The sequence below is a fragment of the Papio anubis genome, chromosome 7 (assembly GCF_008728515.1).
Source record: "Papio anubis isolate 15944 chromosome 7, Panubis1.0, whole genome shotgun sequence".
Taxonomy (NCBI): Eukaryota; Metazoa; Chordata; class Mammalia; order Primates; family Cercopithecidae; genus Papio; species Papio anubis.
The window spans coordinates 12,497,598-12,514,842 of record NC_044982.1 but is presented as its reverse complement, the minus strand read 5'-3'; the positions used below and the strand labels follow the sequence as shown (position 1 = coordinate 12,514,842).

Here is a 17,245-nt window from a genome sequence, read left to right as displayed (position 1 = left end):
ATCACAGGAAGCCTGGGTGGCTCCTATTCCTCCTTACTAATGGGAATTCTCTCTGATTTCCACTTTTCCAGCCTTATCTCCAGCCTATTTCCCCAAATAGCTAATATTCCTTTTGAGCCAGAGAAGCCAACATTCCTTGAACTGTGCCATGCTTTTGCTCCCTCAATTCCTGGAATTCCACCTCCTCTGTACCCTTCCACATCTTTGCCAGCAGGAAGCTGGGACAGAAACTCTTCTCCTCCCAATGTAACCATATGCCCAGTAATTCCACACTGCTCCATTGTACCTGAACTTTATTCACAGCTGGCAAACCTCTGGGAAGGAGAACTCACCCCACTTTGGTCACTAATACAGTGTCCCACGGTAAGCAGCACCTACTTGGGGAATACTTGCTGAGTTAAAACCCAAAAGACAGACTTTACTGGCACCTGCTCCAGGGATGTGCCAAACCTGTAGCATCTGCCTCAGCAAGAAATGCTAACCACACTGTCTACAACCCTCTGACAGGATATCCAGGCAGCCATGACCACTGCACTGTCTGGTGAGCAGGGGGGACTTCAGGGCCAGACAAGGAAGAAATGGTTCAGGCAGAAAATGCCTCACACCTTCAGTCACTCCCCTTTTCTCTCTTTTCCCAGGTATGTTGCTCTCAATCCTTTCTACAAGTCTCCTTGTTCAGCTGTTGGCAGAACCATTCCTTAGTTTTCAAGGGTTTTGCTGCCAGAGTCCCACAGCAAGGTGCTCTGCAAGGGAGCAGCCCAATCTCTTCATTAACACTGGAGTTTTAACTTTGCTTTCTACCTTGACCACGTCCATGTATTTTGTCTGCACAGGGAATAGCGGGATGTCCTCATCTTTCTTGAGGGTTTTGTAAATCTTCTTAAAGTTGATCACATCCTCAGGCCCAATGAGCATCAGGCTGAGACCTTCATTGGCAGCTCGAGCAGTTCGACCACTTCGGTGGACATAAATCTCCGAGGTACGTGGGACCTGCCACAGGAAGAACTGGGAGATCAATACATGGCCACTGCCAAACACTGGTCCTCTCCTCAGGGCCACATCTCCAAACCGGACCCTCCTACCTCCCAGCCAGGCAGGTAGAAACTTCTGCAGCATTGTAGAGCAATCTAGCCCTCCTCTCTTAGTCCCACATTCAAAATGTTCCCAGGTTTAGCCCATTCACTGTGTAGGCTCTCCCCTCCCATGCCCCTCAACCTAGTTCAGGTCCTCAAGACCATGTAGCCAGACCACAGCAGTCACTTCTTATCCAGGATTTAAGCAGCCCAGCTCCACAAACCATGTTAATCCCTGGGTTACATGGTCTCTACTCCTATATATATATTATCCATAGATAATGTGGCATGGTTGCTGACACACCCACTGAGCCCCGGCACACACCATTAATCAAGCACAACAGTCTTCTCCACTGGGCCCAGATAACAACTAGGTATCCTTTTCAATATAGTACTTTAAGCAGCCACTATGAACTGTTCATAAGAGCTCTAGAAATGAGATTTGCCATTCTTTACTTATAGGATAAAGGCCCAACTCTTCAACCTGACACTCAGGGCCTTTAATGACTTGCCTCCAACTTACCCCTCCAGCCTCAGCAACTATTCCTTTCCCAACACATCCCCTCTTTTCACTCTGAGTCAAGTGCCCCTGAACACTGCCCATTTCTTTGCTCCTTCCTTTAATGCCTCTACATGTCCAAATCCTCTCCACCCTTAAATGCCAGGCATCTTTTAAAAAGTACTTTCCAACCTCCCAAACTAGAAGTTACCTCTCTTCCATTGTATTTGGTAATTTTCTAATACCTTCTGCCTTAAATTATGGCTGTGGTCATCTCACCTCCTCTGCTGGATCCAATACTTCTTAGGGGCTGGGACTGTATTTGATTCATCTTGACTCCACAAAGGTTGACCCAACTCCTTCCCCAAAAAAGGGAAGACTATAGAGATTTGCTAAACCAAAATTAGCACCTGTGATACAGTGAAATATGTTTTTGCTCTTCATCCTGTTTCCTGGCAAAGGAATCTCAAAAGTAATGTCTTTTTGTAAGCTAATGACAAACTATTGACTGATGGCTGATAGCCCCCTAGGTAGTTTCAGGATGGGGGCTGGTCACCAGAAAGGCCAAGGCGGGATTAGAAGGTTGGGACTTTCAGTGCTACTACCCAAAGGCCAATGGTTTAATTAATCATCTTACCCAATGAAGTCTCCATAAATATCCCAAAAGGACAGAGTTTGGAGAACTTTTGAATAAGCTGAATATGTGGACATTCCTGGAGGGTGGTGTACCCAGGAGGGGCATGGCAACTCCATGCTCCTTCCCCTATACCTCAGCCTATACATCTCCCCATCTATATTCTTTCTAATATCCTCTATAATAAACTGGTAATGTGTTTTAGTTCTGAGAGCTGCTGTAGCAAATTAATTGAACCCAAAGAGGGGGGAGAGGGGGGTCAAGGGAACCCCAACTTGAAGCTGGTTGGTCAGAAGTTCCAGAGGCCCCGACTTATAGACTGGTCACGGGGAGGAGGGACATCTTGTGGGATCAGAGGCCATCTCCAGGAAGACAGCATCAGAAAATGAAACTAAATAAGAGGACACCCAGCTGGAGGCTGCTGCTTGATATGTGGTGAAAAATGCCCACACGTTTGGTTACAGAAGTCTTCTGTGTTGATTGTTGTTGTGAAGTGAGAGAATGGGAAAAAGCACTTTGAGTTTGTTGTTTCACTGAAACAGCAGCCTAAAAGATTTTTAAAAGCACAAAGAGGAATTAAAGAGAAAAAATAATAATGCCATAACAGCTACCATTTATTGAGTACTTACACTGTGCTACCAGCTTCATGAGCATCAGCTCAATTTAATTCTCAGGATAACCCTATGGGATAGCTAGCATTGTTACTTCCAGTTTACAAACGATGACACTGAAACCAGAGGTACTAAATAACTTGCCTAACGCTAACCAACTATGAAGCAGCAGACTGGGGATTCAAAGCCTGGCAGGCTGGTTCCGGTGCCCATACTCCTAACCACAGCTTTATGCTGATATTCACTAGATGCACAAACTAATATTACTGCTCCTATCAATGGCAGTTAACATGAGTAAGTGCTTACAATGTGCCAGGTGGCTTCTTAAGCTATTTATACTTAGTAACTTATTTTACCTCAATAAGAACCCTAAGAAGCAGGTACTCACTGCCATTTAACACATGAGAAAACTGAGATACAGAGAGATTACATGACTTGTTCAAGGTTACACAGCTGGGATTTGAGCTCAGATCTAAACTACCACACTCTTCTATTCATACTTCTCTACATCAGGGTAACCAATTACAAGCTTAACTTATGCCCATTTCACAGAAAAAACTAAGACTCTAACCTGACAATATCAAGTAGCTTGGAGAGAAGGGTTGCTTGACATCAGACAAAGCAAGGTTCTCTGGAAACCAAATCTCAGCAGTGTTCCAAAAATGGGAGTAGTGGGCACTCGATGCCAGTGGTATTCTCTGATGCAAGAGCCTTAGAACCAACAATTCCTCCTCCCTCCCCCAACCTTTGCCTTAAAATTTCCCGATTCAATGCAGGCAGATGCATATACATTTTCAGATGCCCCTACCTGGTAATGGATGACATGCTGGACTTTAGGAATATCCAGACCCCGAGCTGCCACATCTGTTGCCAAGAGAACACAGCTGGGGTAGAGAGAGAAAGCTTATTAATAATAACTAACAGCTATCTTTAATCAAATTCTTACCAACTGCTGAGCATCCTAAACATTACAGTCCTTACCAATACTCTGTAAGATATCACTTCTATACCCTTTTGCAAAAAAACTGAGGCTCCGAGAGATTAACTTCCCAAGGTATGTACATGGCTATTCAGTTGTGGAGTCTGGATCCAAATTTGGGACTCACTGACCCCAACTAACATGCCATACTCTGCAATGATAAAAAAAACTCCCTCCAGTGAGTTAAATGAGGCCATACATATTCTGGGTCAGTGACCTCCTATCCTATCACCCTCTCCTCCCAGTGGCACAGACTTCCTTGTTCTTCCCCAAACAAACCAAGCATGCTCTCACCTCCAAGCCTTTGCACTTGCTACTCCTTAGGCCTTAAAGGGTCTTACCTCAAATATCCATATGACTCACTTTATTACTTTCTTCAGCTCTCTGCTCAATTTTCACTTCATCAGAGAAGCCTCCCTGACCACACATACCCAATCCCTTTTCTCCAACCCTTGCTCGACTTACTTCTTAGGATCACTTGGTACACTGTGGACTTACTTTGCAATTTATTATCTCCCTCTACTAGAATGTAAGCTCCATGAGAGCAAGGACTTTGCATTACTCACTGCTGTATAACCACCACATAGAAACAACCTCTGGTTCATTGTAATCACTTGATAAATGTGTTGGATGATGTTTCTCAATGTGTGGTTCATGGAAAGTCAAAAGTACTTGAGGTGCTTCAAAACATAAGATTCTGGCCCTTCAGGATCCTCACTCCCTGCATTTCTGAGCTGAGGCCGGGAAACGCAATGCAAATCCTAGTTTGTAAAACATTAAACTACTGCTCTGGGTCAAGATCAGCACACTTTTTCTGTAAAGAGCCAGAGAGCATTTCCAGCTTTGTGAACAACACAGTCTCCATGGCAACTATTCAACTCTGTCGCAAAAGCAGATACTGACAATACATAAATGCGTCTTGCTGTGTTCCAGTAAAACATCTACTAAAAAAACAGGCGGCAGCCAGGTGTGATGGCATGCATTGGTAGTCCTAGCTACTTAGGATGCTAAGGTGGGATTGTTTGAGCCCGTGAGTTCAAGTCTAACCTGGGCAACACAGCAAGACCCCATCTCAAAAAGGAAAAAAAAAAGGCAGCAAGGAAGAAGATTTGGCATGAGGGCTATAGTTTGCCAAGCCTTGTTCTAAGCTAATCTCAGTAAACCACTGATACTACTTACCAATTTTTTAAAACAAGTAAATCAAACACTTGTTCTAAAAACTAACTACCCTGTGACCTGACAAAACACTAGCAAAGGACACTTTATAGTCTGCCTCAACTTCCCAGGCCCTCATCTTGACAATCTGGACCCCATTCCCTGAGCATCAGCCTGGTCCAAAGGCAGATGGACAAAGACATCAGGAATAAGACACAGCATGGGCTCTGAGGTCCAACAGGCTTGTCTGAGGCCTAGTTCTACCACTTCCAGGCAGAGAAACCTTGGGCAGACTGATCGGCTTTTCTAGACCTCATTTCTTCATCTATAAATGAGAATAGTGATAATGGTAATAAGTAGTAATAGAAGAAGAAATTATTAAAGCTAACATTTAGCAATATACATATACTATATGCTAGAGACTGTTCTAAATACTTTACATGCATGAATTTATAATCACTTAATCCTCATAACAACCCTATAATGGGTTCTATTATTATCCCCAAAATGAGAAAATTAAATTACAGAGAAGTTAAATAACTTGACCACCTAAGGAGTGACACAGCTAGGATTTGATTTCAGGCATTCTGGTTCCAGGATCTGTGCTCTTAACCATGAATCTATTCTGCTTCCTCTTAAGGATGTTAGGAGAGTAACTGAATGTGATTCTGAATCTGAAGTGCCAGCATAGGACCTAATCTATTGTCTATATATTCAATATTATGTATTGTCACCCATATTCATTAGTATTGAAGCTTCTGTATGGCATTTAACAGCAACAAAATCCACTAAAAGAGTAACCTTGCCAAATGCTGTGCAAAAAAAAAAAAAGGCTACCTACTACTGAGATAAGGCCCCTATGACAGAAGGTGGCTTTTCTACCATTTCCCCACCATCCTGACCCCTTTTACCCCAGTAACTAACTAGAGGTTAAGCCTCTGGGGACAGTCCTAACTTACTCTTCCAGACGGGCAAACTGCTCCAGGTTTCTGAGCCTCTGCTTCTGGTGCATACAGGCATGTAGGGTCAAGGGCATGATATCAAGGACTTTGAGGAGCCCAGAGAGGCGTTTGATGCAGGAGATGCTGTTGGCAAACACTAAGCTGCGGCCTGGATACTGCATCAGGAAGTAGTACAAGTAGAAGTCTTTCTCATCAGTCTCACAATGGATCTTGGTCTCTGTTAGCGTCTCCACCGTGGCCTCATTCCTTGTGAGGTCAATGACCTTGGGCTTGCCCCTCATGCCAATTTTCTGCATAAGAAGGTCAAGTTTGGCTGTCTTGTCCATTTTCTTGGTGTGCTTCTTATGAAGGATTCGAGCAGGAGCCTGATGCACCAGGGTGAGCGTGGCAGAAAAAACAAGCGTTTGTCTCTTTGGGTTGTATTGGGAGTCATTGAGCATCTCTAGCAACTGTGAGAGCTCAGCAAAATGACCTTTCTCAACCATCCGGTCAGCCTCATCCACCACCAGGCACCTGCAGATCCAGAGAGACCCATATCATCAGTCAGTAGCAGGTTAAGAGGAATCATCTACAGCACACCCTACTCTCATCCTACACACACACACACACACACCACACTACCACCACCACATCGGGGCCTCAACTACTCTCCCTCATGCACTCTTGGCTTTCTAAAGGCCAGGGTCTGGATGATACCACACCATGGCATTCTGCAATGGGAAGAAGGCATTGCCCACACCACGTCACCTGAAGCTCATTTCAGAAAAGGCAGTGAGGGGGAAAAGAGAAGTACCATCTATTACCTGAGCTGCCGAAGGTTCCTCAAATGATAATGCTTTTCTTTAATTAATTCCCACAGCCGGCCTGGAGTGGCAACCACAATCTCAGGACGACGGCTCAGCATCCTCTGCTGTTTCTGCGTGGACATTCCACCAACCAAAATAGCAGTTTTAATTCCTATGGGACAGAAAACATAAGGGACACTCATTCAGTCTGGGTGATCATTTTCTCACATGGCTGACACAGGCACCCCAGATTACCAGAGACAGTCATCAGCACAGTGTAATGCTCTAGAGCATTGCTAAAAGAGCAGGCCTGGCCAGACTGTTGGTGCCACTCCTACAGGGCTTACCAAGTCTTCTGTCTTCTGTGATCTGGGCCCTACTTCTTCAACCTCATTTCTTTTCTGCTCCCTCCCCTCCAACCACACCAAAGAGGATGAATTTGAACCTAGGTATGCTTACCTCCAAAGCTCTGGGAAAACTGAGCACTGGTGCACCATAATGCTGGGGGGAATATGAGCTGCAGCTGTGCTATACCTCTCCTATTTCCCTCAATTATAATTATTCTGAAAGGTCCTCTAATGCCCTGTTGTCTTCTTCTCTGATGGAGAAGTTCTCATAGTATCATACAGGTAAAGGGCTTAGCAATAGTAACAATTTGGTAATTAACTGCTTCTATTATAAAATTAAAATTCCCAGAGTGAAGACCTTCCCAGAGTGAATTCCCTGAGAGAATTAAATCCTAACTTGCTTATAGCAGGGATCAGCCAACTTTTTCTGAAAGGGTTACTAGTAAACATTACTGGCCTCATAGGCCAGATGGTCTCTGTCACAACTATTAACTCTATTCAACTTCCCCTTTGTAGTACAAAACTAACCACAGACAATATAAAACCAAATGGGTGTGGGTGTATTCCAGTAAAACTTTATTTACAAAACCAGACAGTTTGCTAATCCCTGCCCTGAGCATCTACTGTATCCAATAAATTTCCTATGCATCTACAATGGCACCAACTATGTATTACCCTTGAGGGAACTGAAAAAATGTCACTCAATCAATTTTCTCTAGGGCTTAATTGTCTGGCTCACAGATGAGAATGGCTTACCCTAGAGGGCAGGAGCCACAGCTCATTCATCTTTACCAATGAGCATTTGGGATTTGCCTAGAAAGGATTTATTAAATGGAACTAAACCTCACCTGTAAACCTGGCCACAGCATCAATGTGCTGTTTGACCTGGACAGCCAGCTCTCGAGTGGGAGTCAGAACCAGTCCAAGCAGAGGACGCTTTGGATATGCCTTACAGGTGGCGCTTTTGTCATCCAACTCTTGTTTTAGATTTCCAGTCTGCTCTTTATCAAGATTTTCCTCCTCATTCTCATTCTGTTTGGGAACAGGCTTCTCCCTGATCAGGGAAGAAGGCCCTTCACCAGCATCATCGTCACCAAAGAGCAATGCCTGGTCTGAGCCAGTGCCTCCAGTCTTGGCTCTGGCCTCGGCTGCAGTATCACTGGGCAGTGCTTCACTCTCAATTATAGTATCATCAGGCAATGCTCCAGACTCAGCTTCAGCCTTGCCTGGTGATCCAGTCTCAGCTCCGGCCTCAGTTCTGGTCTCTCTAGGTGATGCGTCAGTGTTACTTGGAGGAGGGGCAGCATTCCTCTTCTGCCACTGCAATACTGCATGAATCACTGGGATGGCAAAGGCAAGAGTTTTCCCACTTCCTTAAAAGTAAAAAACAAAACAAAATAAAAACAGTGTGAATCAACAGATGAACATACTTTAGTCTGGAATTCATTCTTTTGCACAGAATAAGGTAGCCAAGTGCCACCCTGACTGACCCAAAGCTCCTCCACTCTACACAGATTTCCCCAGATGGAACCAGAAGGCACAAGTAAATTAGAAACTGAGGAAAAAAAGTATGGCAGGCTAGCACTGAGGTCTTAGGTCACCAGTAATGAATTACAAATGTCCAAGAAATGAAAAAATAAAGAGATAAAGGGCAAGTTTTGGGTGTATGTGTTGTTTTTGTGAGGAGTGGGAAGCAGTAATCTACACAACACTTTCCCAAGACTTTTCTTTGGTGAGAAAGGAGGGAGTAAAAGAAAATTTTCTCAAGTTTTCAGAAAACGTAAATATAAAACTTTTGTCTATGTCTGAACATTTTCAAACTGGTCTTTGAATGTACACAGAGTCCAAATCATCTGGGTGGTTAAAACAAAACATCTCAGGCTGAGAATTTAAAGAAGTTCCAAAGTGATAATGCCCTAGGCAGAAGCCAATAAATGCTTTCTCAAGGGAGAAACCATTATTATAGATCTCCAAAAATTTTCACAATTTGCAAAGGAAACAAGCAGCTCTCAGTAAAAAATTACCACACACACAAAAATAAGATACTATAAGGAAAAAAGAGAGCAAAAACACATAAAACTCTCGATAAGAAGAACAGCAGACTTTTTATCAGAAACAACTAAAAGCCAGAAGACAGTGTAGCAATATTTTTTATTTGAATGCCTAAAGACAAAAAAAAAAAAAAAAAAAAAAAAACCCTGACAATCTGTAACTCTACACCCAGCAAAATTCTCTCTCAAAACAAAATGTGAAATAAAGACTTTAGGCATATAAAACCTGAAATAATTCACCAGCAGCAAATGTGAGCGATCAGAAATATTAGTCTTTCATGAAATTGTAAAGATAATATAAAATGAAAATCTGGATGTACCCAAAGAAATAATGAGCAACCGAAACAGTAACTACGTAGGTAAATATTTAAAAACTTTTTATGGCCAGGCATGGTGGCTCATGCCTGTAATCCCAACACTTTGGAAGGTCTAGGTGGGAGGATCAAGACCAGCCTGGGCAACATAGTAAGACTCCTATCTTTAAAAAAAATTGCCAGACATGGTGGCACACTCCTGTAGTCTTCATAACTTGGGAGACTGAGGCAGGAGGATTGTTTGAGCACGGGAGGTTGAGGCTGCAGTGAGCCATGATCATGCCACTGCACTCTAGCATGGGTGACAGAGGGAGACACTGTCTCTAAAAACAAACAAAAACCCAAAACCCCTTATTTTTCTTATTTAAACATCTTTAAAAACAATTGTTTAAAGCAAAGATAATAAAAATGTATTCTGGAATCTCTAAAACATACGAAGTATACAACAAAAACCACAAAGGAGGAGAGAAACAAATATATTCTTGTAAGATTCTTATGTTGTACGTGAAGTAGTAAATTACTTGAAGGTAAACTATAATAAAATTAAAGATATATACTATGAACCCCAAAACAATCACTAAAAAGACATAAGAATTATAGCTAATAAGACAACAAAAAAGATAAAATGGTATCTATGCATATACATATATATATATATAATAGTCTCTGTCCCTAGTTCTTGACACAGTGCTTCTAAGAGCCTTGTAACTTTCTGAGTGATAGGAGCATCTTTTGTTGAAATATTTGGTCTTAGTCCTCAGTTGCTGATATAAAACCTTGTGAGACTTTCAGCTGCCTCTCCCCAATAACCTTCAGGGAGGGAAGAAGGGACTGGAGACTGAGCTCAGTCACTAACAACCAATGATTTAATCAATTATCAATCATGCCTATGCAATGGAAACTCCACAAAATCTCTAAACAATGGAGTTCGGAGAGATTCCTGGGTGGTCCCCCCAGGGACGATGGAAACTCCATGCCCTATCTCTCCTGACTTCCAACCCCGCCCCATACCCTTCCCTAGTCATCTCATCCATCTGGCTGTTTCTCAGTTACATCTTTTATAATAAATTGTTAAATGCAAGTAAAGTGTTTCCCTGAGTTCTGTCAGGCATAGCAAAGTGCTGAACCTGAGGAAGGTGTTGTGGGAATACCCAATTTGTAGCCAAGCTGATCAGAAGTACCAGTATTTGTGATGAGCATCATTAATGGGGGCAACCTTGTGAGCTGAGCCCTTAACCTGTAAGGAATGACACTAACTCTAGGTAGATAGTGCCTGAATTGAACAGAATTCACACACACATACACACACACACAATTCAGTGCCAAAGAAGGAAACGAAGAAGAGCTGGGACTAATAGAAAAGTAACAGATTTAAACCCAACCATTGATGTGGCTCCCAGGAGGCAGGACTAGATTGCAGCTCCTGAAAGAGCAGTAAGCGGAGGCTTGCACTGTGACTTTTAGCTCCAGATTGACTGCAAGAACAAACCAGTAATCCCAAGAAGACCCACAGACCCTCTGAAGGAAGTGGACTGCTCCTGCAGGACCCAGGAGACCCCCAAATACTGTGAGTGCCCCAAATGCGGAGAGGAGGGAGACCCTCCTCTCCCAAACGCACATCCCCACTGGAGAAGCTGAAGGTCCGTTTGCGGGAGAAGTTTCTGACTTTACCTGAACCTGAGTCAAGTTAGAGAGCTGAGCGAAATACAGGGGTAGAGGAAGCAGCAGAAAGGCCCTGGGAGCTCGCTGGGTCCCCAAGCAGCCCATTCCTGCCTGGCACCACAGGGATCCATTTAGCGGGTGGCCAGAGGAGCAGGGGGTAAAACTCCACAGAAAGAAGGCATTCTGTAGCCAAACTCTGTAACAATTTGATGTAACAATCTGAAGAGGACCAGAAGCCTCCTGGCCAGAACTTGGGGGGAGGGCAGGAATCCAGACTTCACAGGCAGGGGAAGAACTAAAGCCCTTTTCTTTCACAGCTGGAAAGTGGATAGCCTTGGGCAAGTTTTCAAGCCCTCCCCCTGGAAACAGACAGGGGCTGTTGGGGAAGATATGGTGGGAGTGAGACCTGCCCTTCAGTTTGTGAGGGAGCTGGGAGCTGGGTGAGGCCTGTGACTGCCGGCTTTCCCCCATTTCCCTGACAACCTGCATGACTCACCAGAGGTAGCCATAATCCTCCTAGGTACACAACTCCAGTGACCTGGGAATCTTACCCCCATCCCCAAAACAGCCACAGCAAGACCCACCCAAGGAAAGTCTGAGCAGGCGTAGACCTGCCCCCACCTGACGGTCCTTCCCTATCCACCTTGGTGGCGGAAGACAAAGGGCATATAATCTTGGGAGTTCTAGGGCCCCACCCACCGCTGGTCCCTCTCCACACTATAGCTGATGCTTTCTGGAAAGTGCCACCTCCTGGCAGGAGGCCAACCAACATAAAAATAGAGCATTAAACTACCAAAGCTAAGGACCCTCACAGAGTACAATGCATCCTCTGCCATCTCCACTGGAGCAAGCGCTGGTATCCATGGCTGAGATCCCCATAGCCGGTTAACATCACAGGACTCTGTGCAGACAACCCCCAGTACTAGCCCAGAGCCGGGTAGGCTTGCTGGGTGGCTTGACCCAGAAGACAGACAACAATCACTGCAGTTTGGCTCACAGGAAGCCACATCCATAGGAAAAGGGGGAGAGTACTACATCAAGGGAACACCCCATGGGACAAAAGAACCTGAATAACAGCCTTCAGCCCTAGACCTTCCCTCTGAAAGAGCCTACCAAATGAGAAGGAACCAGAAAACCAACCCTGGTAATATGACAAAACGGGGCTCTTCAACACCACCCCCCACCAAAAAAAAAAATCACACTAGTTCACCAGCAATGGATCCAAACCAAGAAGAAATCCCTGACTTACCTGAAAAAGAATTCAGGATGTTAGTTATTAAGCTAATCAGGGAGGGACCAGAGAAAGGTAAAGCCTCAATGCAAGGAAATCCAAAAAATGATACAAGAAGTGGAGGGAGAAATATTCGAGGAAATACATAAAGGCAGAACAATAAAAAGGAAATTCTGGACATACTTTTAGAAATGCGAAATGCTGTGGAAAGTCTCAGCAATAGAACTGAACAAGTAGAAGAAATTCAGAGCTCAAAGACAAGGTCTTCAAATTAACCCAATCCAAGAAAGACAAAGAAAAAAGAATAAGAAAAAATGAACAAAGGCTCTAAGAAGTCTGGGATTATGTTAAATGACCAAACCTAAGAATAATTGGTATACCTGAGGAAGAAGAGAATGCCAAAAGCTTGGAAAACATATTTGGGAGAATAATTGAGGAAAACTTCTCCAGCCTTGCTAGAGACCTAGATATCCAAATAAAAGAAGCACAAAGAACACCTGGGAAATTCACTGCAAAAAGATCTTCGCCTAGGCACATTGTCATCAGGTTATACAAAGTTAAGATGAAGGAAAGAATTTTACGAGCTGTGACACAGAAGCACCAGATAACCTATAAAGGAAAACCTATTTGATTAACAGCAGACATCTCAGGAGAAACCCTACAAGCTAGAAGGGACTGGGGCCCTATCTTCAACCTCCTCAAACAAAACAATCTTCAACCAAGAATTTTGTATCCAGCAAAACTAAGCATCATATATGAAGGAAAGATACACAAAATAAACAACCACTTTCAGATAAACAAATGCTGAGAGAATTTGCCATTTACCAAGCCACCACTATAATAAGAACTGCTAAAAGGAGCTCTAAATCTTGAAACAAACCCTGGAAATATATCAAATCAGAACAACCTCTTTAAAGTATAAAGTAAAAATCACACAGGACGCAGAAATACAAGTTAAAAAGTAAAAAGAAAAAACAAAACTAAAGTACACAGGCAACAAAGAGCATGATGAACGCAAGGGTACCTCACATTTCAATACTAACACTGAATGGAAATGGCCTATATGCTCCACTTAAAAGATAAAGAACTGCAGAATGGATAAGAACTCATCAACCAACTATCTGCTGCCTTCAGGAGACTCATCTAACACATAAGGACTCACATAAAACTTAAAGTAAAAGGGTGGAAAAAGGCATTTCATGCAAATGGACACCAAAAGCAAGCAGAGGTAGCTATTCTTATATTAGACAAAACAAACTGTAAAGCAACAGTGCTTAAAACAGACAAAGAGGGACATTATATAATGGCAAAAGGCCTTGTCCAACAGGAAAATATCACAATCCTAAACATATATGCACCTAACACTGGAGCTCACAAATTTACAAAACAATTACTAACAAACCCAAGAAATGAGACAGACAGCAACACAATAATAGTGGTGGACTTCAATACTCCACTGACAGCACTAGACAGGTCATCAAGACAGAAAGTCAACAAAGAAACAATGGATTTAAACTACACCTTGGAACAAATGGACTTAACAGATATATACAGAACATTTCATCCAACAACCGCAGAATACACTTCTATTCAACAGTGCATGGAATTTTCTCCAAGACAGACCATATGACAGGCCATAAAACGAGCCTCAATAAATTTAAGAAAAGTGAAATGACATCAAGCACTCTCTCAGACCACAGTGGAATAAAACTGGAAATCAACTCTAAAAGGAACCTTCAAAACCATGCAAATACATGAAAATTAAATAACCTGCTCCTGAATGAGCATTGGGTCAAAAACGAAATCAAGATGGAAATTTAAAAATTCTTCAAACTGAATGACAATAACGACACAACATATCAAAACCTCTAGGATACAGCAAAGGTGACACTAAGAGGAAAGTTCATAGCCCTAAATGGCTACATCAGTAAGTCTGAAAGAGCACAAACAGGCAATCTAAGGTCACACTTCAAGGAGCTAGAGAAACAAGAACAAACCAAACCCAAACCCAATAGAAGAAAGGAAATAACCAAGATCAGAGCAGAACTAAATGAAATTGAAACAAACAAACAAACAAAAGATAAATGAAACAAAAAGTTGGTTCTTTGAAAAGATAAATAAAATTGATAGACCATTAGCAAGATTAACTAAGAAAGAAGAGAGAAAATCAAAATAACCTCACTAAAAAACGAAACAGGAGCTATTACAACTGACACTACTGAAATTACAAAAGATCATTCGAGGCTACTATGAACACCTTCACATAGATAAACTAGAAAACCTAGAAGAGATGGATAAATTCCTGGAAAAAAAACAACCCTCCTAGCTTAAGTCAGGAAGAATCAGATACCCTGAACAGACCAATAACAACCAGCAAGACTGAAATGGTAATTTAAAAACTACCAACAAAAACAAGTCCAGCACCAGAAGGTTTTGCAGTAGAATTCTACCAGACATTCAAAGAAGAACTGTTCCCAATCCTTTTGACACTATTCTACAAGATAGAGAAAGAAGGAACCCTCCCTAATTCATTCTATGAAGCCAGCATCACCCTAATACCAAAACCAGGAAAGGACACAACCAAAAAAGAAAACTACAGACCGATATCCCTGATGAACATAGATCCTAAAATCCTTAACAAAATACTAACTAACCAAATTCAACAACATATCAAAAAGTTAATCCACCATGATCAAGTGGGTTTCATGCCAGGGATGCGGGGATGGTTTAACATATGCAAGTCAATAAATGTGTTATACCATGTAAGCAGAGTTAAAAACCAAAATCACATGATCCCAATGGATGCAGAAAAAGCATCAGACAAAATCCAGCATCCCTTTACAATTAAAACTCTCAGCAAAATCTGCATACAAGGGACACACCTTAATGTAATAAAAGCCTTCTACGACAAACCCACAGCCAACATAATACTGAACGGGAAAAAGTTGAAAGCATTCCCTCTGAGAACTGGAACAAGACAAGGATGCCCACTCCCATCACTCCTCTTCAACACTGTCCTAGAAGTCCTAGCCAGAGCAATCAGACAAGAGAAAAAAATAAAGGGCATCCAAATCAGTAAAGAGGAAGTCAAACTGGCACTGTTTGCTGACGATATGATCGTTTACCTTGAAAATCCTAAGGACTCCTCCAGAAAGCTCCCAGAACTCATAATTCAGCAAAGTTTCCGATACAAGATTAATGTACACAAATCAGTAGCTTTTCTATACATCAACAGCAACCAAGTGGAGAATCAAATCAAGAACTCGATCCCTTTTAAAATAGTTGCCAAAAAAAAACCCCAAATGCTTAGGAATGTAACAAAGGAATCAAAAGATCTCCACAAGGAAAACTACAAAACACTGTTGAAGGAAATCACAGATGACAGAAATGAATGGAAACACATCCCATGCTCATGGATGGGTAACATCAATATTGTGAAAATGACTCTATTGCCAAAAGCAATCTACAAATTCAATGCAATACCTTCAAAATACCACCATCATTCTTCACAGAATTAGAAAAAACAATTCTAAAATTCATACGGAACTAAAAAAGAGCTTGCATAGCCAAAACAAGACTAAGCAAAAAGAACAAATCTGGAAGCATCACACTACCTGATTTCAAACTATACTATAAGGCCATAGTCACCAAAACAGAGTGATACTGGTATAAAAATAGGCACAAAGACCAATAAAACAGAATAGAGAACCCAAAAATAAACCCAAATACTTACAGCCAACTGATCTTCGACAAAGCAAACAAAAACATAAAGTGGGGAAAAGATACCCTTTTCAACAAATGGTGCTGGGATAACTAGTTAGCCACCTATAGGAGAATGAAACTGGATCCTCATCTCTCACGTTATACAAAAATCCACTCAAGATGGATTAAGGACTTAAACCTAAGACCTGAAACTATATAAATTCCAGAAAATAACACTGGACAACCCCTTCTGGACATTGGCTTAGGCAAGGATTTCCTGACCAAGAACCCAAATGCAAATGCAATAAAAACAAATATAAATATCTGGGACCTAATTAAACTAAAGAGCTTTTGTACAGCAAAAGGAACAGTCAGCAAACTAAACAGACAACCCACAGAGTGCAAGAAAATCTTCACAATCTATACATCTGACAAAGGACTAATATCCAGAATCTACAGCAAACTCAAACAAATCAGTAAGAAAAAAACAATCCCATCAAAAAGTGGGCTAAGGACATAAATAAGACAATTCTCAAAAGAAGATACACAAATGGCCAGCAAACACATGAAAAAATGCTCAACATCACTAATGATCAGGGAAATGCAAAGCAAAACCACAATGCGATACCACCTTACTCTTGCAAGAATGGCCATAATCAAAAAATCAAAAAACAGTAGATGTTGCCAGCCAGGCACGGTGGCTCACGCCTGTAATCCCAGCACTTCGGGAGGTTGAGGTGGGCAGATCACCTGAGGTCAGGAGTTCGAGACCAGCCTGGCCAACAAATGAAACCCCATCTCTACTAAAAATACAAAAATTAGTCGGGCATGGTGACAGGCACCTGTAATCCCAGCTACTAAGGAGGCTGAAGCGGGGGAATCGCTTGAACCCGGGAGGTGGAGGTGGCAGTGAGCCAAGATCGTGCCATTGCACTCCAGCCTGGGCAACAGAGTGAGGCTTTGACTTGAATGAATGAATGAATGCCGGGCACAGTGGCTCATGCCTGTAATCCCAGCACTTTGGGAGGCTGAGACGGGCAGGTAACATGAGGTCAGGAGTTTGAGACCAGCCTGACCAACATGGAGAAACCACGTCTCCACTAAAAATACAAAATTAGCCGGGCATGGTGGCGCACGCCTGTAATCTCAGCTACTCGGGAGGCTGAGGCAGAAGAACTGCTTGAACCCAGGAGGCAGAGGTTGCAGTGAGCCGAGATTGCATCACTGCACTCCAGCCTGG

General features: G+C 42.5%; 1 protein-coding gene across 2 annotated transcripts in view; it reads right to left on the bottom strand.

Moving 5' to 3' along the window:
- DDX24 (DEAD-box helicase 24) overlaps positions 1 to 17,245 on the bottom strand; it is a 29,429-nt gene that overhangs the window by 3,278 nt on the left and 8,906 nt on the right. The window contains exons 3-7 of one of the 2 annotated variants that reach the window (XM_003902205.5): positions 7,894 to 8,418; positions 6,717 to 6,870; positions 5,911 to 6,426; positions 3,626 to 3,701; positions 802 to 990 (exon numbers count right to left, since the gene is read on the bottom strand). In XM_003902205.5, the coding sequence (XP_003902254.1) occupies positions 802 to 990; positions 3,626 to 3,701; positions 5,911 to 6,426; positions 6,717 to 6,870; positions 7,894 to 8,418 (1,460 nt within the window). Of the gene's footprint in view, positions 1 to 801; positions 991 to 1,181; positions 2,753 to 3,625; positions 3,702 to 5,910; positions 6,427 to 6,716; positions 6,871 to 7,893; positions 8,419 to 17,245 lie in introns of those variants that run through there. The other variant, XM_021941516.2, reaches the window with a different exon arrangement.